We start from the raw sequence: 19,274 nt of genomic DNA, 5'->3' as shown, positions 1-19,274 counted from the left end.
CTGATCCTCAGTATCACATGCTAATGTTTTATTTTCCTCCTTCCTTAGTGGCATAAGTGGTTTCAGCTGTTCCAGCCAGTATCCTTTCTCCAAAAGGTTAGAGACACACTTGAGATGCCTGACGGACTTCTCCAGTGATTTCCACATAGGCAGCCTACACCAAGAAGACCTCGTTGAGGGAGGAGTATCTACATTGTTACTATCATTATCATCATCATTATTATTGATAACAGTAATATAAACATTTTTGGGAAGGTTTTCAGCTTTTAAAGATAACTATTTGCTCATGCTACTTTGTGTGCCTGAGGAGCTCTGTCCCTTCCTTTACTTACCCTTTTCAACTTGTTCTTAAAGAAAAGATCATCCCTATTTGCAAACAGCTCTGGGTTGTTAGTTACTCAGTACCATCACTAGTGCCTGTAGTTCTTGCTTCCAACTTAACAGAAGGCACAGAAAAGCAGCCAAACTTCAATTATTTCTAGCACCAGATGTTTCAGTGTGTGGAGGTCCCTTCACACATTGGTAGTGAATTTGATCTTAGAGAGAAGGGAGTGCTTAAATAAACACATTATGTTCTGAAGGCAGTCCTGGAGGTTGTATGTGCCATTCTATACTTTAGATGTGGATTTCCAAACTATCTTAAAGCCTTCAGATGCAAAGGGTGCCGCTTCAAACTACTTTTACCCCTTGAAGTAATGTGTCAAGCATAGATGATTTGTGGTGTTGGGTGCTGATAGAAATCACCGCCTCAGCTCAGGCTTATGATGAGTTTACTGCTCTGATCCTCATCTGGAATGCAGCTTTATTTTACTTATATGGCTTTCTTAGGAAGTTATTGCATCATCCAGTTCCCTGTAAATTGCAGATGAGGCAGTGTACAGAGACACGCTGGAGTGGTTGTGAATGCATCCCAGGGAAGATGACACATTATTCAAATGCTCAAAGCATTATGGAGGTTTTCAGGTAAGGATTCAGTGAAGCAATGGATATTGGTATAAGGAGCGCTGATTTATATCCTTTTGGGTCTTAAAGACAAATACGTACCTGTAAGGGAAAGGCCAGCTGGAATCCCGGGAACTCTGCATTTCCACTGAATGGATAGGGAAGAAGGATTTTAAAGAAACATGGGAGTATATGGAGGTAGAAGGAAAGATTATTCTCATGTAATCCAGGTGAAAGTAGCGTCACACAAGGGCTTGTAGGGACAGGCCAAGGGGAATGGCTTTAACCTGCCCGAGGGGAGACTGAGATGAGCTCTTAGGCAGAAGCTCTTCCCTGTGAGGGTGCTGAGGCGCTGGCCCAGGGTGCCCAGAGAAGCTGTGGCTTCCCCATCCCTGGCAGTGTTCAAGGCCAGGTTGGACCCAGGGGCTTGGAGCAAGCTGCTCTAGTGGAAGGTGTCCCTGCCCGTGGCAGGGTTGGAACTGGATGAGCTTTAAGGTTCATTCCAATCCATTCCATGATTCACGCATGAGTCAGCTCTGCCTTGGGAGCAGAGTAGTCTCTTATTTCAGCTTGACTGTGAAAGACTTGTGTTACATTAACACTCCTTAAGCTGTACAAATACAGAAATCCCTAAAGAAATATCAGTTATCCCAGTACGGTAGCGTAGGGGAAGCATTCTCGAGTAGTACCATAGATAAACCCTTTAGCTAACTTCTCTGGATAATTACGTGCTTGAAAATGTAGTAGGTTTTGTGGACCTTGCTCCTGATGGTTTATTTCTACCAATGGGTTTTGGACATATAAGGGCTTAACCTTTCTGGACTGTCTTGAGAGCATGTACTGCCAGAACTGGTTAGTGCATTGATAACATCAAGTTTTCAGATCTGAAAGAGCTTCATATGCTTAATAGCACTTAATCTATGAATTTTCTAGGGCATGTATGTGATGGGGATTTTACTGATACTGGGCTTCAGGAACTGTTGGCCTCTAGGACTTGCACTGCCCTGTGCATGCTTTGTTTTTAGTGCTCTGTCTTTATAACCTCCTCCACGTGATTGCTGCCATATGTTATGCTTGGTGTCGAATCCCAGACTGGTTTGCGTTGGAAGGGACCTTAAAGCTCATCCAGCTCCAACCCCTGCCACGGCAGGGACACCTTCCACTAGAGCAGCTTGCTCCAAGCCCCTGTGTCCAACCTGGCCTTGAACACTGCCAGGGATGGGGCAGCCACAGCTTCTCTGGGCACCCTGTGCCAGCGCCTCAGCACCCTCACAGGGAAGAGCTTCTGCCTAAGAGCTCATCTCAGTCTCCCCTCTGGCAGGTTAAAGCCATTCCCCCTTGTTCTATCTCTTGTTATCCTCCTGTTACATAGAATCGTTAAGGTTGGAAAGGACCTTAAGATCATCTAGTTCCAACCCCCCTGCCGTGGGCAGGGACACCTCACGCTAAACCATATCACCCAAGGCCTCATCCAGCCTGGTCTTGAACACTGCCAGGGATAGAGCATTCACAACCTCCCCGGGCAACCCATTCCAGTGCCTCACCACCCTAACAGGAAAGAATTTCCTCCTTATATCCAACCTAAACTTCCCCTGTTTAAGTTTTAACCCGTTACCCCTTGTCCTGTCACTACAGTCCCTAATGAAGAGTCCCTCCCCAGCATCCCTATAGCCCCCTTCAGATACTGGAAGCTGCTCTGAGGTCTCCACACAGCTTCTCTTCTCCAGGCTGAACAGCCCCAACTTCCTCAGCCTGTCTTCATACAGGAGGTGCTCCAGCCCCTGATCATCCTCGTGGCTTCCTCTGGACTTGTTCCAACAGTTCCATGTCCTTTTTATGTTGAGGACACCAGAACTGCACACAATGCTCCAGGTGAGGTCTCACAAGAGCAGAGCAGAGGGGCAGGATCACCTCAGAAGATCACATGGAAGAGAAAGGTTAAGCATGGTGCTTCCCACACCTCCCGTGAGCATACTTGCACTGTTTCTTGGCTGATTGTCCTCTCTGTAGATCATTGCAGTACTGAAGCTGCCTTGTTTCTGCAACTGTGCCACAGCAGAGACGAGCCATGTGCTGCACTTGCAGTCGTAATAGATGTGGTTCCTGGAGGTGGATAACTAAATGTTGTTCTATGAGAAGCTGAAAGGTGAGAAACAAATCTCAGAAGACACAACTTTCATTACCTGCCTCTTAGTTCAAAAGAAGGGAGGGCAGTGTCCACAGATGTGTTTTTTCGATGCCCAAACCACTCTGTTCTGATGTTTTCCTCTTGCCATGTTGCTGTAACAGCTAACAGAGGAAGCCTGCAGTAAACTTAGTGTCTGTATCCCTGAGGTGGCAATCCCATAGCCATGCCTTAGCCCAAGGGGACAAATTATACAGCCACTTGCATGATTTTCCAGCACTTCTGGGTACAAACTACCCCTGTCACTTGTTGAAGACTGTTTTCCTTTTCTCAGAGACAGCCTGTGGCTCTCAAGGCATTTAGACTTCTAATGTCATGTTTATCTATCACCAGCTTTTCATGGACAGTTAATACAAGGAAAAGAAATCCCCTTTCCAACATTTTGGCCTTGCTGCATCCCCATCTTTGTGGCTGAACAGTTTATAAATGACTAGTTGAAATGTCTTTTTTAGCCTGTTGATCTGAAGCTAAGCCCAAGAGTTTGCATTTATGGAAAAATCTCTTCTTGGCTGGCCCTTTGCTAGTCATTGTTCCTGGTAATGAGAGGACAGGGTGAACTTCTGATGCTTGCAGAAATGACCTCATTCAACATCCTGCAATTGTTAATGGGGTTAGTTAAATTCAGCACATGAGGCATGTTGTCCTCAGGGCCCGTCTCTGGGAGCTGCTGAAAGCTCTGGGTCTGTGGTGGGTCGTCTGTTGTATGTCATCAGTGGTACTGAAAGCAGAGCTGAGCAGCTGATGTGTGACAAAGCAACAATTTGCTTGTGAAATGTAAGCAGCTATGGGTTTAGTCACATTTCATCTCTGGGTTTGCAGGTACATTGTGGCTTTTGGTGGAAATAGCGCAGTATTGATGTCCTTTCGCTGTGAGGTTGACCTGTAGTAGGGTATTACTTCAGTGCTTCTCTTGGTTGCACTTACAAATGAATCACATAGTCTGGATAACTAGTTTTGGACTGCAGACTAAAGCCTGAACCGTGTTTTTGTACATGTTCCTGCAGCCTTCTTCACATAGGTGAAAGAATTATTTGCACACTTGAAGCTCTGGGAGGTTTTTTCCCTTTTCCACTATTCCACTTGCTTGCTTAGACATTCTGTTGGTCACAGGATGCCTTGGTTTATTTACTGCAACATGAGACCCACAGTGTTACGCATTGCTGGGAGGCCTTGCTGATACCTTGGTGTGAGAGCACATAGCTCAGAAATGACCCAGGAACATGGCTCCCTGTGCTGGCAGCAGCACAGGCATCGGTTGCCAAAGTTGTTTCTGCACTGTGGGTAAACTGATGCACCACAGCTGTCAAAAGCAGAGTATTGGTGCTTTAGGAAGTTCATGAATCAAAGCATAGGACATGCTTTATTTCTTTGCAGGCATGTTCATGAGGGTTCATCAGAACCCAGCTGATGATCTGCTGGGTCATTCCTTTATGAAAATACTCTGGGACTAGTTGTTGTTGCAGGCAGGTCTGCAGGGAGACTCATTTTTTACAGGTTAGCTCATGGGAATAGAGCATTAAAAGCAATAGAGCGTGAAGCATCTCTTCTTTTTCATAGCAGTGCTCATGTGCTGCACTGAGTCTGTGCTGTGATGAAACTGCACTGGTCCCTCTCGCAGTAGCTCTGCTCTGGAGCCAGGCTGAGAGAGCTGGGCTGTGTCAGCCTGGAGAAGAGAAGGCTCCTGAAAGGGAGACCTTAGAGCAGCTCCAGTGCCTAAAGGGGCTGCAGGAAAGCTGGAGAGTGGCTTTGGACAAGGGCCTGTAGGGCCAGGCCAAGGGGAATGGCTTTAACCTGCCAGAGGGGAGACTGAGCTGAGCTCTTAGGCAGAAGCTCTTCCCTGTGAGGGTGCTGAGGCGCTGGCCCAGGGTGCCCAGAGAAGCTGTGGCTGCCCCATCCCTGGCAGTGCTCAAGGCCAGGTTGGACACAGGGGCTTGGGGCAAGCTGCTCTAGTGGAAGGTGTCCCTGCCCATGGCAGGGGTTGGAGCTGGAGGAGCTTTAAGGTCCCTTCCAACACAAACCAGTCTGGGATCCCTGAAGGATTGAGCAAACCATAAGTTAAGTCTTAGGTAGGACTAGAGGGGATGGCCCTTCATGGACCGTTAAATCCAGTCCATTCCTATCGTAAGGATCATGTTGCTTGATCTCTGAGCTGAATCAATTGACTTACAAGCTCATCGAACTGTCTTTCAGAGATAGAACACTGGGGTATTTACTTTTTGCTTCCAGTCTAAGCAGGGAAAGTCTCTCTGTGGAAGGTTCACCTGGAGGCCAGGAAGTATCAACAGCGAGGAACTGGGCCTATCCCAAATATGTGCGGGCTTTTAGGAAGGAGGAGAAGCGGCTCTTCATCCTGTTTGGTTTATTTGTGTTTTCCCACCTTCGAGAGAACTGTGTGCTAAAACCCACCTCTGACTTTAATCTGCTCCATCATGTCCGAGTCAGATGCCCAGAAAATACTTTGCAACTAAATCTATCTGGTTGTGTTGCTATAGGAGGATGCTCGTAAGCAGATTAGCCATAGCTCAAATACCGTGTCAGCTGCCTGACCGGAGGCTGCCTTCCTTGTCTTAGGGGTGGCTACACTTAGAATCATAGAATTATAGAACAGAATGGGTTGGAAAGGACCTTAAGATCATCCAGGTCCAACCCCCTGCCATGGGCAGGGACACCTCCCACTAAACCATGTCACCCATGGCTCTGTCCAACCTGGCCAGGGATGGAGCATAACTTACTCAGAGTTACCTATTTGCAAATACTTGTTAGAAGCTTTCTGATATCCAAAAGTAATACTTGCTGTAAGACATTTAAGTGTTCTGTGTGACAAATGCTGTAGACCCATGGCATTCCAGTACTGGTCCTGGCAGGGGGGGGGGATTTAAGCATGGTGATTCTTAGCCAGGTTCTGATCTGTTTAATAGGCTTCCCAAAATGGTTATTGTCAAAATGTATTAACTTGTATATTCTCAAAGAATATTCTTTATAGCTGGTACAGCTGTAAAGGTACGTTGGAATAGCTGTTATCTTTCATAGAGATTAGCAGGAATATCTTACAGTGGAAATCTGTGGCTGCTGACGTGGTGTAGCTGAGACCTTCATGTGCTGCTGCTTTAAGCTTTTACTTAAGGCAGACTTGCAGAGTAATTGAATGAATGCAGTGTACATTCATCACCCAGAATATGTTTCTTGGAGCTAGGCTCCCATCCTGTGTTCCTAGAAACATCCGAGAGCCCGGTTTAATCCTTTGCTGCATGTACCCTCTGTGACATTTAAAGGTTTTTAAGTCTGTTGCTAGAGTTGTCAGTTCATGGTCATCCAATGACATGCACTGCAGTCGCCCAGAGAAGTTGTGGGGCCCTGGCAGTGTTCAAGGCCAGGCTGGACACAGGGGCTTGGAGCAAGCTGCTCTAGTGGAAGGTGTCCCTGCCCATGGCAGGGGTTGGAACTGGAGGAGCTTTAAGGTCCCTTCTAACCCAAACCAGTCTGGGATTCTGCGATTCCTACCATCATGGAGACCCTCTTTATGGGAGGGTCTTGCACACTTAAACCCTCGTAGACAGCACACATCCCATGCTGTGTGCCTTGCCAGGCTGCTTTGACCACAAGCATGGTCGTGATGCTCCTGTTGTGTGACCTGCTCCCTCCTGTGCCTTGGCGCTCCTGGCACATGGTCAAGGATTGCACAGGCATTAGAGCAATACATCAGCCATGTGCTGTGCGGTTTGGGCTGCTGGGCAACACAAATGTCCTATGCTACCCTAAAACCCAAGAGATTCAATTATTTTATTAGGTTTCTGGTTGGGAAACTTAAAATGCCTTCAGCAAGGAATTTGTCTGCGATGCAAGTGTGTTGTGTGTGGTTATAGTAGTTTCTGTTGCTGAATTTACTACACATGCAGAGTAAAGCAAATCGTTTTGAGCCACAGCTTCCACGAAGCATTTTGGGAAGACTCATTAGCTAAGCCTGGCATTGATAAAGCACTAACAAGCTCTCATCGTAAAAAAACATATAGACTTGAATGAGCCCCAAGAATAATCTACATTTCCTTTCATTCCCAACATTAGGAAGAACTTTCCCTTTTTTTTTTTTTTCTGGGGATGGGGGTGGGGTGGAGGAGGAAATGAATTCTCCTCTGGAACTGGGAAATGAGAGCAATTAATCTCTGCAGTTGTGTGTAGGCAGGAGGGACTATTTGTTGCCTGACAGCCTGCTCTCAGCACTGAAAACAAAGTAGGTTGTTTATGCCTTTTTATGTCCTTGTCCTAGTTTGCTTTAGGACAAGAGCATTTACCTCACGGTGCTTATTTTTGAACTTTATACTGGAGGCACTATTCACATTCCATTCAGTCTTTTACAGCACCAAGAAGGGAGAATTAGTCAGCTGTCCTTTGTTTTTATTTCCCTGGCTCTTGAACAGGCTCCAGGCTTGCTCCTGAGGTTTTTCATCTGGATCAGTGTGAATAAAACAGATCAGCTTGCAACTGAAACCCCTTTATCTGCAAAAGGTTATGATAACCACAAGAAGCCAAGCTCCCCTAGGTTTTGTTTGGGGAGGTGGGATGGGAAGTGGAACTGGCTTCCTGTGGTCCTGTTCCCATTAAATCAAGTTTATAGGTTCAAACTGAAACAGGGGAAGTTCAGGTTAGATATAATGAAGGAGCTCTTTCCTGTGAGGGTGCTTAGGCACTGGAATGGGTTGCCCAGAGAAGTGAGGAATGCTCCATCCCTGTTGGTGTTCAAGGCCAGGTTGGACAGAACCTTGGGTGACATGGTTTAGTGTGAGGCATCCCCGCCTATGGCAGGGGGTTGGACCTGGATGATCTTAAGGTCCTTTCCAACCCAAACCATTCCATGATTATAGGACATTTATAGAAGAAAATTGAAACAAAAAACGGAAGCTATCATGTCTGTGCCTTAGTGGATGCCAGGATGCTGTTGCTAAGATGATACATGCCGATTCTGGCATCAGTAGTTATGTTGAGCAGACCCTCCCCTAAGGAGCTGAGTCCCAATCCTTTCCCTCCTGTATAGGAACAAATCAATTATTCCATGGAGGCCGTGTTGTCTCTCGGTGCCGTTGTGTTGCCTTTTGAAAACGTTTTGTAAGTTAGTCCTTAAGTGGGATAATTGCTTTCAGCATTTGCAAGTTAAATGAAGAAAGCTCTAATTAGATTTGATAAAGTGGCTTAGCATGGGGAGAAGGCTTTTCATAAACCATAGTGTGCATTCACTTGGCGTTGTACAATTGAATCTCGTGTAGCATTGATGGAACCAAAAACTCCTGTTTGGCCATGGTTGCTCCTCGGTGATTAAAGGCTTGGAAGCCTGTTGTATGTACTCCTAGTTGTAGATACTCTCTTCCTTTCTCTTATTATCCCATCCTCATCAGGGCATTTATCTGTATTTTAGAGATTGGAGGAGTTGCATCAAGACCAACCTTTTTGAGGACGGATATTAGAGCAGGGTGCCGATTGTAACGCTGGAAAACAGGGCCATGGCACATAGTGTTTAGTCTGTTGTGGGCATTATTATGCTGTGCTAATTGTACAGTGGTGCTGGGTGGCAGAGAGCCATTTTGTTCAGGTTAGTTGTAGCTCCGTGTGGGCACTTATTGAGTTCCCCAGAAACTGAACAGTGCCCATGCTTAGTAATGTTTGGTATTGTTTGGTGTCCTGTGGGTTAGAAATGTGATATGCTAATGCTTTACTATAGCCATCACAGCCTTGGCAGAAGCACAGGGACTGGCCAAAGCAGCGTAGCACATTGCTTGCTATCTGAATAAGAACTTAGCTTGGTCACAAGCTTCTTTCACATGTGGTTGCTGCACTGTGTGTGCCAGGAGCTTCCTGATGAGAATTGGAAAGAGTCCCCAAAGCCGGTGTTTGTTCAGATCACTCAGGCTGTTGCTTGACGTGACTTACTACAGTCTGTTTTCACAGAATCATTGGGGTTGGAAGGGACCTCTGGACATCATCCAAGCCAACCCCCTGCGAAGGCAGGGCCACCCAGAGCAGGTTACACAGGAACGGATCCGTGGTGTGGGGTTTGAATGTTTCCAGAGAGGGGAAACTCCACAACCTCTCTGGGCAGCCTGTTCCAATGCTCTAATGTAGAGAAGTTCACCTCATGTTGAGGTGAAGCTTGCGTTTTAGTTTATGGCCATTGCTCCTCATTCTGTTGCTGGGCACCACTGGGAAGTGTCTGGCACCATCCTCCTGGCACCTGCCTTTGAGCTATTGATCTGTATTGATGAGATCCCCTCTTAGGCTGTTCTCCTCTGGACTAAACAGGCCTAGCTCCCTCAGTCTCTCCTCATAAGAAAGATGCTTCAGGCCCCTGATCCTCCTTGTGGCTTCTGCTGGACTGTTTCTAGTAACTCCTTGTCTTGTACTGAGGAGACTGGTTTTAACCAAGAACGCTGTTTGGCAAGCAATACCTCTACCAAAACCGTCAAAGGCTTCTTGGTGCTTCATCTGCCAAACTGCAGATCCCACATGCAAATAACTTTGAATGGTTTGAATGAAAGTTTGATGATAATACCTCTAAAGACAAGTACTTAATGAGGAGTCTTGTGTTGCTTTGTGGAGAGTTCAGATAACCACAGAGGCAGATTAAGTGGGAACTGGTCAAAACTGTTACTTGTCTTCTGCTCTGCTTGAGAAGGCTCGGGCTTCTTTAATCTTCTCTTGTGGTTATCAGTGTGCAGGTAAAATTGTCATTAGCTGCAGATATGCTTGGGAATGGCAGTTGGCATATTTAGAGGAGCAACAAGTAAATATGTTTGGTGCGTCTGTAATTCATCTTTGGTGATAAGGGCCAAATTTGCATATGGGTATAGAGATCTTTAGTAAGATCCACTTACCTTGGGACGTTAACTCCTGCTTTGTGAACCAGCCTATATCCTGGCAAGAGGGGGCAGAAGGGTGTTCTGCTCTCTAACCATGTGTGGTCTCTTCAGCTGTGGAGTTGAACTGAGTCATGTCTATCATACAGACTCAGTGGGAGTGAAGAGTGTGCTGCTGTGACAAAGGAAGCCAACAGGATGCTGGAGAACATCAACAAGGGCATCACTAGCAGAGACAGGTGTCATTGCTCCACTCAGTGCTTGTCAGGCCACACCTGAAATACTGGGTTCAGTTTTGGTCTGTGCTGTACATGTGGACAAACTGGAGAGGGTCCAGAGAAGGGCCACAAAAGATGATCCAAGGACTGGGAAGCTGTGTGAGGAAAGGTTGAGAAAGCTGGTTTAGTTCAGCCCGGAGAAGAGAAGGCTCAGGGGAGACCTTATCCCCATGTACCAGCATTTAAAGGGTGGCTACAAAGAAGATGGGTGATGGGTACAAGTTACTCCTGGGGAGATTCTGACTTGGACACATGAAGAAAGTTTTTCGCATTGAGAACCATGACAAGGGCAAGGTCCTACACCTGGGTCGGAGCAATCCCAGGCACAGCTACAGGTTGGGCAGAGAAGAGATTCAGAGCAGCCCAAGGAGAAGGACTTCGGGGTGCTGGTGGATGAGAAAATGAACATGAGCCGGCTTCAGTGTGCGCTCGCAGCCCAGAAAGCAACCGTATCCTGGGCTGCATCCAAAGGAGCGTGACCAGCAGGTCGAAGGAGGTGATCCTGCCCCTCTGCTCTGCTCTCGTGAGACCTCACCTGGAGCATTGTGTGCAGTTCTGGTGTCCTCAACATAAAAAGGACATGGAGCTGTTGGAACAAGTCCAGAGGAGGCCACAAGGATGATCAGGGGACTGGAGCACCTCCTGTATGAAGACAGGCTGAGGAAGTTGGGGCTGTTCAGCCTGGAGAAGAGAAGCTGCGTGGAGACCTTAGAGCAGCCTTCCAGTATCTGAAGGGGGCCTCTAGGGATGCTGGGGAGGGACTCTTCATTAGGGACTGTAGTGATAGGACAAGGGGTAACGGGTTAAAACTGAAACAGGGGAAGTTTAGGTTGGATATAAGAAGGAAATTCTTTCCTGTGAGGGCGGTGAGGCACTGGAATGGGTTGCCCAGGGAGGTTGTGAATGCTCCATCCCTGGCAGTGTTCAAGACCAGGCTGGATGAGGCCTTGAGTGATATGGTTTAGTGTGAGGTGTTCCTCTCCACCTCTTCCTCACAATCTATATACAGTTCTCCACCTCTTCTCACCTGAGACATGTGTTCCCACTGCTCTGCATTTCCTGCACTGTAGGACCGCTTTCTGAAACCGTATGTGTCATTCTGAGTGGCTTTCCTGTGGTTTTTGAGTTCAGCCATCATGTGCCTCTTCTCTTCCTGTAACACTGAAATTTTGACCTGCAGCACAGGAATGGTCTTGACTTGCTCCTCAAGCTCCTTGAGACGCTTGAGAGCAACTGCCGTTTGCTCCCTGATGTGCTGCAGATGCACTGGGCTCACGTTGGTGACCGCCGTGGATATTCCTGAGCTCATGGGGCTGTGACGAATGGAACTGCCCAAGGAGGAGCTGAAGCAGGCACTGTAGTCACCGTTCCCCTAATACCCATGTCAGGGGGTTGGAACTAGATGATCTTAAGGTCCTTTCCAACCCTAACTATTCTATGATTCTATGAGAACAATCAGCCGGTGAAATAATCTCCCAGTGGAAGTTGTGCATTCCCCAGTGCTGGACACTTAAGATTCAGCTGGGCTGTCTGAATCTAGGCCATGCTTTGCCTAGAAAGGTTGCACCAGGTGATCCTTGAGGGCCCTTCCATCCTCTGCCTCTGTGATTGTCATGGTTGGTTTTTCTCACTTGTTGCTTATAAGGGGTCAACTTCTTTGAACGCTTCTGGAATCAGACTCCTTCTGTTTGAATTTGGTGGGTCACTTTCCCCATGGCAAGCTGTGGCAGTGTGTTCCTTGGGTGAACAGGCTTCCTGTTGTAACCACATGAAGTACACGTCTTTGGGTGAACATTCACAACCACCCCCAGGCTCCTGATTCACTTAACCACATGTGCCTTGAAGTGTTCTACTCGTTCTCAGTGTCTGCCCATACCTGTCTCCAAACATGGACTTTGTGTCCTCCTTTGAAGTGAATGCGTACTACAAGGGCTTCCATGGTCAAATCAAGTGAACACAAACTTAAGCCTTTCTTGTCTTCTGTCTCAAATACCAAACCAATGTGTACCCCTGTTTAAGGGAGTTAGTGATAAATGTTGGCAGGTTCTATATGATCTTGTAAGTGCGATGCAGGAGTAACTCCAGTTTTCTTTGAGGAAAGGTTATGAATTGGATGGAGCTTTCTTTACTACAAGAGATGGTTCATGCTGTGACAGGCTCTGCAAGTTGGTAAAGTTGAAGTTCTGAAGGGAACTTGGATGTGATAAAACTTCTGTGCCTATATAGGTGAAATGATCAAATTTAAAGCCTTTAATAGCCCTTTTTAAAAAGGCAAATATTCCTGTGAGATGTGACCAGCACATAAGAAAAGGTAGTTTTCCTGAGTTCTCTCATTTTGACATAGTTCTAGGAGTTGAAAGTGGTATGTTGTGTACTTTACATAGCAGCTGTGCTGGGTGATGCCAGTGGCTTGAAACTGGTCTTCTAGGTGTGAAGTGTCTCAGCCTCATGTCTATCCCCAGACACACTTCAGTTGAGGATGCAGTTCATAGAATCACAGAATCACCTGGGTTGGGAAAGCCCTTCAAGCTCATCCAGTCCAACCTTACCCCAGCACTGCCAAGGCCACCACTGCCCCATGGCACTGAGGCCTCGTCTCCACGCTGTGTGAACACTTGCAGGGACGGTGACTGCAGCCCTGCCCTGGGCAGCCTGTTCCAATGCCTGAGCACCCTTTGGGGAAGAAGGTTTTCACTCATGTCCTGATCATATGCACTGGAGGCTTCATTGCTGGGGTTATTTTATGTAACTATGCCAAGCCTCCAGTTCCAAGCCCCTGCCAGGGGCAGGGACACCATTCACTAGACCAGGTTGCTCCAAGCCCCCTCCTGGCCTTGAGGGAGTGAGGAAAGATACTTAAATCAATAGGTTCAATTCAAAACCTGCTGTGACCTTTGCAAAGAGGGGAGAGTCAGAAAGCACAGGTAGTTCCGAACGTTTCATCTGCAAGGCAGCTGAGCCAAGGCAAATATGTGCTCTTTGGCAAAGGAACAATGGCATAATCCTGAAGTGTCCCAGCTGTGTGACTGGAGGTGGGCTTTGTCTGCTGGGGTTACTGTCCTGTGAATCAGGGCAAGCTTTGTGTATTCACAAAATCAGTACTTTTCAGGCAAAGAAGCTACGCTGGGTGTTTGGAACAGGGTCCTCTGGAAGGTACAGTATGGTAGGACAGGAGGAAACGGCCTCAAGCCGCCCCAGGGCAGGTTTAGCTGGAGCTGAGGAACAATTCCTTCCCCAAAGGATGCTCAGGCATTGGAACAGGCTGTCCAGGGCAGGGCTGCAGTCACCGTCCCTGCAAGTGTTCACACAGCGTGGAGACGAGGACTCAGTGCCATGGGGCAGTGGTGGCCTTGGCAGTGCTGGGGTAAGGTTGGACTGGATGAACTTAAAGGGCTTTTCCAACCTGGTTGAGTCTGTGATCCTAAGATGCTATCTTGTTTTTACTAGGAACAAAGCAGAGTATGTTGCTGGCCTCCATGCAACCAAAGGCAGTGAATGAACTTCTGCTGCATTCCAGGATTTTATGCTAATATTTCACTTCTATCAGTGTTTTTTCAGAAAAGAAAATGATCTTAATTACTGTCAAATAACTGCTTATAATAACCTGTAATCCACATAATGCTTCCTATTTACAAACTAGGAACAGTTCACCTCTTCAGATTGTCATTTGTTGCTGTAAACAGTTCCCTGTAACAGATGTTTATTGAAGAAATTGAATTCTGTAGCATTAATACTAAAGTCTTTTCTCTACACATTAATAGGCTTGTGTTTCGTCTTTCATACTTCAGTCTTCTGTGCGTCTGGCTGTTCTTAGTCACTTGCAACCAGTTTTCATGTTGGTTCCCAACCCCTGGAAGTGAGTTAGCCAGCCTTGTTCTGCCATTCTCATTTATGAAGTACCAAAACTACACAAACTAAGGCCAAATAGCTTTTGTCAGGAGTTCTTCCCTGTGAGGGTGCTGAGGCGCTGGCACAGGGTGCCCAGAGAAGCTGTGGCTGCCCCATCCCTGGCAGTGTTCAAGGGCAGGTTGGACACAGGGGCTTGGAGCAAGTTGCTCTAGTGGAAGGGGTCCCTGCCCATGGCAGGGGGTTGGAAGTGGGTGACGTTTGAGGTCCCTTCAACCCCAACCATTCTATGTTAAACTATAGAATTCATCTCTAAGACATAGTTGCCATTTTTTTCTTCTCTTGTTTGTCTGATGTTTTGCAAAGACATTTTGCAGTGTCGTATTTTGCCTTTGCACATCTCGATTTCTGGAATTTTGGAGTACAGCTGTTGTGGTTTGAAACCAGGACAACAGGAATATCACTCCTGTTCTTCAAGATGCGTGTATAAAACCAGATTTGGGAAGCATCAAGGTTGCTGCCCAGCACCACGTCAATGATCTTAATATCATTGACTAAATCAGCCCATAATTGAACTTGAGCAATCCTGAATGGGTGGATGAGCACATAACTATACAGGGCCTCTCTGTGTTTCTCTTGAAGATCATAACTCATGGCATTTCTGTTTACCATGGGAAACTTTCTTGCATCTTGTGTCTGGAATGGCCTTATCTATTTGGGAAGGACAGGGGGTGCTTTTGTTACCTTCAGACACCCATTATGGGCTATGATTGCTTGTGGGAGTGTCTGCTTATGAGCTGTTAGAAAACAGCCTATTAATAAGACAGAGCTTCTTGTAATAGAGCACTTATTAATCTTCTTCCTGTGTGGTTATTTATAGACTGACATCTTAATTTGCCTCTCATGTGCATCAACCTGTGTTATTTTAAAAGATCAAGTAGCTTTCGCATGCCTCTGAGGATCACTTCTGGAGGCAACAGGCTGTTTCCTGAGGAATCTCACAGGCTTCGAGTCTGAAATTGTAAAAAATAACGTAAAGGTTGTTGCTGGTGTCTTTCTAAAGGACAAAGAAGTTTTATGGGATGTCCAATTATATAGATACATACATATTTACTGTAAGGGTGGTGAGGCACTGGAACAGGTTGCCCAAAGAGACTTGGGAGACATGGTCTAGTGAAGCATCCCTGCCCATGGCAGGGGGCTTGGAACTGGATGATCTTAAAGTCATTTCCACCCCAAACCGTTCTATGATTAATCCTGTTTTTTGATTGCAAGGAGATTTCCTTGACTTCTCAAAGGCTTTCCAATAGCTGATAGTGCTTCCTTGCCCGTAGTGAGTGTGCAATGACCTACCTGGAACGATACTAGATACCTAACTCTATTTTTGTGGTTGTTTTCTCTGTTAGAGTGGTCCCAGTGCCAGATCCTGTCACAAGATGTGCATTGACATTCAACGAAGGCAGATCTACACGCTGGGACGTTACCTGGATTCCTCTGTGAGGAACAGCAAATCTCTGAAGAGTGACTTCTACCGCTATGACATTGACACCAACACATGGATGCTGCTGAGTGAAGACACCGCAGCGGATGGAGGCCCAAAGCTGGTGTTTGATCATCAGGTCAGTTACACTGATACTCCTATTGCAAGTTCTCAGTGTTCATGAATCAGTTTTTATTGTAGTATCCTGTGATTTAGAAGTGCTCCACCAGGTAAGAGAGTGATAAGGAAAGCTGTGGTCTGCACTCAGTTAAATCTTAATAGCGCCGTTGTCTCATGCCACTGACTGGTGTTCTAATCAAATCACATCAGAAGGATCATAAAAACCTTTGCAAACAAATTTATTTTATTAAGACACATTTTATTAAAGCTCAAAGCACAGTTCATCTGGTTTTAATCAGTGGTTGAGCTGGGTTTGCAGATCTGCCTACTCAGAGGGCACTGAAGAACAACTTGCAACGCTGTGTATGATACCTTCAGAAGAAAGCTATGAGCAAGCTGCTGAAATGAGGCCAACAGGATCAGGATTCTTCCAACATTGCTTATCTTTCACACTTTATAATATGTTCTTGCTTTATTTGGGCTTAAATACCTTCGAGTAGTGGCTCCTAACCTTTAAAAGGCCATACCTGTCCACGTATTCAAACCAAATACCCCTTTACTTGTGTGTTCAGTGGCTTTTGCGCACTTGAAAAAGGTATTTTACCCTTATTTGGTTTTTACAAAGCATGGCCAAGAAACAGCACAGCAGTGCTGATTCTTAAAGCAGCCCCAGAACTGCTTTTATTGGGACTAGCTGTTTTGTAACCAAAGCTGATGTTCGCCAGCACAATATGAGTTTCTGCTGACACCGAACATTTAGGATGTGTCTTGTCTGCAGAACAAAAGCCAATCAGTCTTTTCTGTCCTATTAACAACAGATACCAGTCTCCCAGGTGTTGGGGTAAAGGCAGAAGTAAATTGTCAGCTGGCAAGGCTACTCTGGGTACCTTGTTTGTTGCCTCTGAAATGGTTTCTTTTTCCCCCTGCTGTTTCTTTGGAAAGAATGTTCTCCCTGAATTCTTTATCAGTCTGCAGCTCTTCCTCTCCCTCACTACCTCCTGCGATAGCGCTTTTTGTTTAACCTTCAAAACACGTGCTGCCCTAGAAGCCTTTTCTGGAGGCTTTTCTGAGTAGCATCTCTGCCTGACTGTAATCTTGCCTTGTTTTCTGGTGTTCTGTTTCTTTCTTTTCCTTCCCCATGGTGTTTTGTAACCCTCTGCCTTGCACCGCGGCTGAAAACATCACCTGGAGTCAAGAAGATTGCTGTTTGATTTGTACTGCAGTGTATCTCTTGTCTGCCATAACCTGAATTCAGGTTTTGGGGATAAACATCTTCCTGCTGCAGTCTCGTCAAAAATCCTTGGCCAGGTTATACTCCTGCTTTGTGTTGAAGCAGTGGGGGTAGCAGTCAATGTGTGCTTAGGATGGAATCTGAGTAACACATCACAGGCCGATTTTTGGGTTGATGGAGTTGAGGTCAGTGCATTAGCAGTGATTTTTGGTTTTTACCCTTGCATAGCTATTGTCAAAGGTGCCATTCTATTAACTTGCTGGCAGAATTGGTTACGGATCCTGTTGAAAGCCTCTAAAATATCCTTCCTTTACATCAGCAGGTAAAGGCAAGGGTTTTAGGTGATGAAGGTTACGTTTAGTGTTTTATTTCTTTCTCCCTTCTTTTGCTTATTATATTTTTTCTTATTTAGTAAGTTGGAATTAGACCCATTTTGAACTAGTTTTCACATCAGCTGTGAAGATGCGTGTTCTCTTTGTTAGAGGCTCAGGAGCTTTGCGAAGTACCCTCTAACTTAGCAAGTATCACTTGCAGGGGAGGGATGTTTAATCTTAGTATTTAAGTCTGAATGTGCTGGCTTAAAACTACTTCTCTCTTTCTCCCAGATGTGTATGGATTCTGAAAAACACATGATCTATACCTTTGGAGGCAGAATCCTGACCTGCAATGGCAGCGTGGATGACAGCAGAGCCAGTGAACCACAGTTCAGTGGGTTGTTTGCTTTTGACTGCCAATGTCAGACATGGAAGCTTCTGAGAGAGGATTCCTGTAATGCTGGACCTGAGGATATCCAGTCCCGAATAGGTCACTGTATGTTGTTTCATTCTGTAAGTATCCACACCGTACTTGGCTTTATGATGCTTGACTTGAAGGAGAACAGCTGGGTTTGATTTTCCTTGGAAGTTTAAAGCTCTTTAAGCTCCCAAGCGGTGTGTTGGCTGGCTTGATTCTATGTTTGCTGACATTTTGTTGCTGCTTTGGTAAGTGCAGGTGGTATTAATTCAAGATTTGGAGCTTTCAGGACTTGAAGGGAATAAAATTCCAAGTAAAAAATGAGGTGAATTTTACATGGTTGATTTAATAGAATGATTATAAATAGACCCAAGGGCTATGGTTCAGTTTGAGCTTTTCTGTTAAAGTTGGCAGAGCAGTTTAGAAGCCTCTGGTCTAGGAGATAATCTACATAGCTACTAGAATGGAAACCTGTCTAGTGCAGAGGCTTCCTGCGTGTGCATTGATATGCACAGGCCTCCTGTTCCCTTGTGCTGAGCCCCTTGCTGCTGCTGCTTGTCTTGAGCAGATGTTAACAGCTGGGCACAGCTGCCTGTGTGGGTACTTCATCCACAGGCCGATAGAAAGGCAGAGGGATGGGACAGTGGGGTGTGTATGTAGCATTTTATTTATCATTAGGTATTAGAACCCATCTTCCATTGCCTTTCCAGTTCGGAACTGCAGGGGGAAGGTGGTCAGGGAAGGTGGTTACTGGCCTGTGTGTTCTAGGGTGCCTTTACACGTAGGTGTTCTCAGGGGAATAGCACAGTACAGAGGAGATTAGCATGAAGTAGGAATGCCTACATGGTGCACTGGCAGTTCTGCACTGTATTTACACGGAGCTTCTAAGTGGTAATAAGTGGAGTTTGTAGAGTTTTGCTTACATTAAACTCTGACTCAGGGGTTAAGAAGAGAATTGAAGTTATTAGTGTGCTATTTAAGTGTATACTGATACCACCGATTCAGACCTGCCCAGTTTGAGCAATTTACTGAGTTTATTTCTCTTTCCCTTTCAAATGAAGGATCAGAATTTTTATAGTGAATACCATGTTTTCAGTGCCTTCAATTTGATTTTTGCCTTGCATGGCTGTCTAAAATCTGGTGAAAAACGTATTGCCACACACAGTTCTGCACAGGGTACCTGAGGATTCTTCAACTATGTGTCTGTGGCACACGTAAGAATACAGGTTTCTGTAAGCACAGGTCCTGGAAGTTCAGTTCCCTTGCTGTTTTCTCAGCCATTTGAAAGAAAAATAATCTGCCTCTTAGAGACTTTCCACTTGGCAAACCTCAGAGAAGTAATAAACCTGTTATTCTTGGCTTGCTGGTTGCCGCTTGCCTGCTCTGAGTTTAGTAATGTGCTGGTACCTGGATGATTTTTCTTACAGTCCATCTTTTATTCCTATTTGGATTTATTTAACAGTGAAGTTATGACCAAAGGGGTTTTAGACATGAAGACTAGTAATTGATTAATATTAAACTTAAAAAATGAATTGTTCTTTTAATGTTCTGAAGCTGTTGCTGGATCAGACAGGGCTATAATAGTTAACTATAAAATCTGCCTAGTCACTGTGGAGCT

The 19,274-nt window shown here is 45.8% G+C and overlaps 1 protein-coding gene across 5 annotated transcripts in view; it reads left to right on the top strand.

The window, feature by feature from the left end:
- MKLN1 (muskelin 1) overlaps window positions 1-19,274 on the top strand; it is a 111,467-nt gene that overhangs the window by 63,977 nt on the left and 28,216 nt on the right. For all 5 annotated transcript variants that reach the window (XM_062623397.1, XM_062623398.1, XM_062623399.1 and 2 more), the window contains 2 exons: window positions 15,500-15,712; window positions 17,530-17,751. In XM_062623397.1, coding sequence (XP_062479381.1) covers window positions 15,500-15,712; window positions 17,530-17,751 — 435 coding nt within the window. The remainder of the gene's footprint in view (window positions 1-15,499; window positions 15,713-17,529; window positions 17,752-19,274) is intronic.

The sequence above is a fragment of the Pezoporus occidentalis genome, unplaced genomic scaffold (assembly GCF_034315485.1).
Source record: "Pezoporus occidentalis ecotype Australia unplaced genomic scaffold, CSIRO_AGI_Poc_V1 ctg251, whole genome shotgun sequence".
NCBI classification, from domain to species: domain Eukaryota; kingdom Metazoa; phylum Chordata; class Aves; order Psittaciformes; family Psittacidae; genus Pezoporus; species Pezoporus occidentalis.
This window is presented reverse-complemented; position numbering and strand designations above follow the sequence as displayed.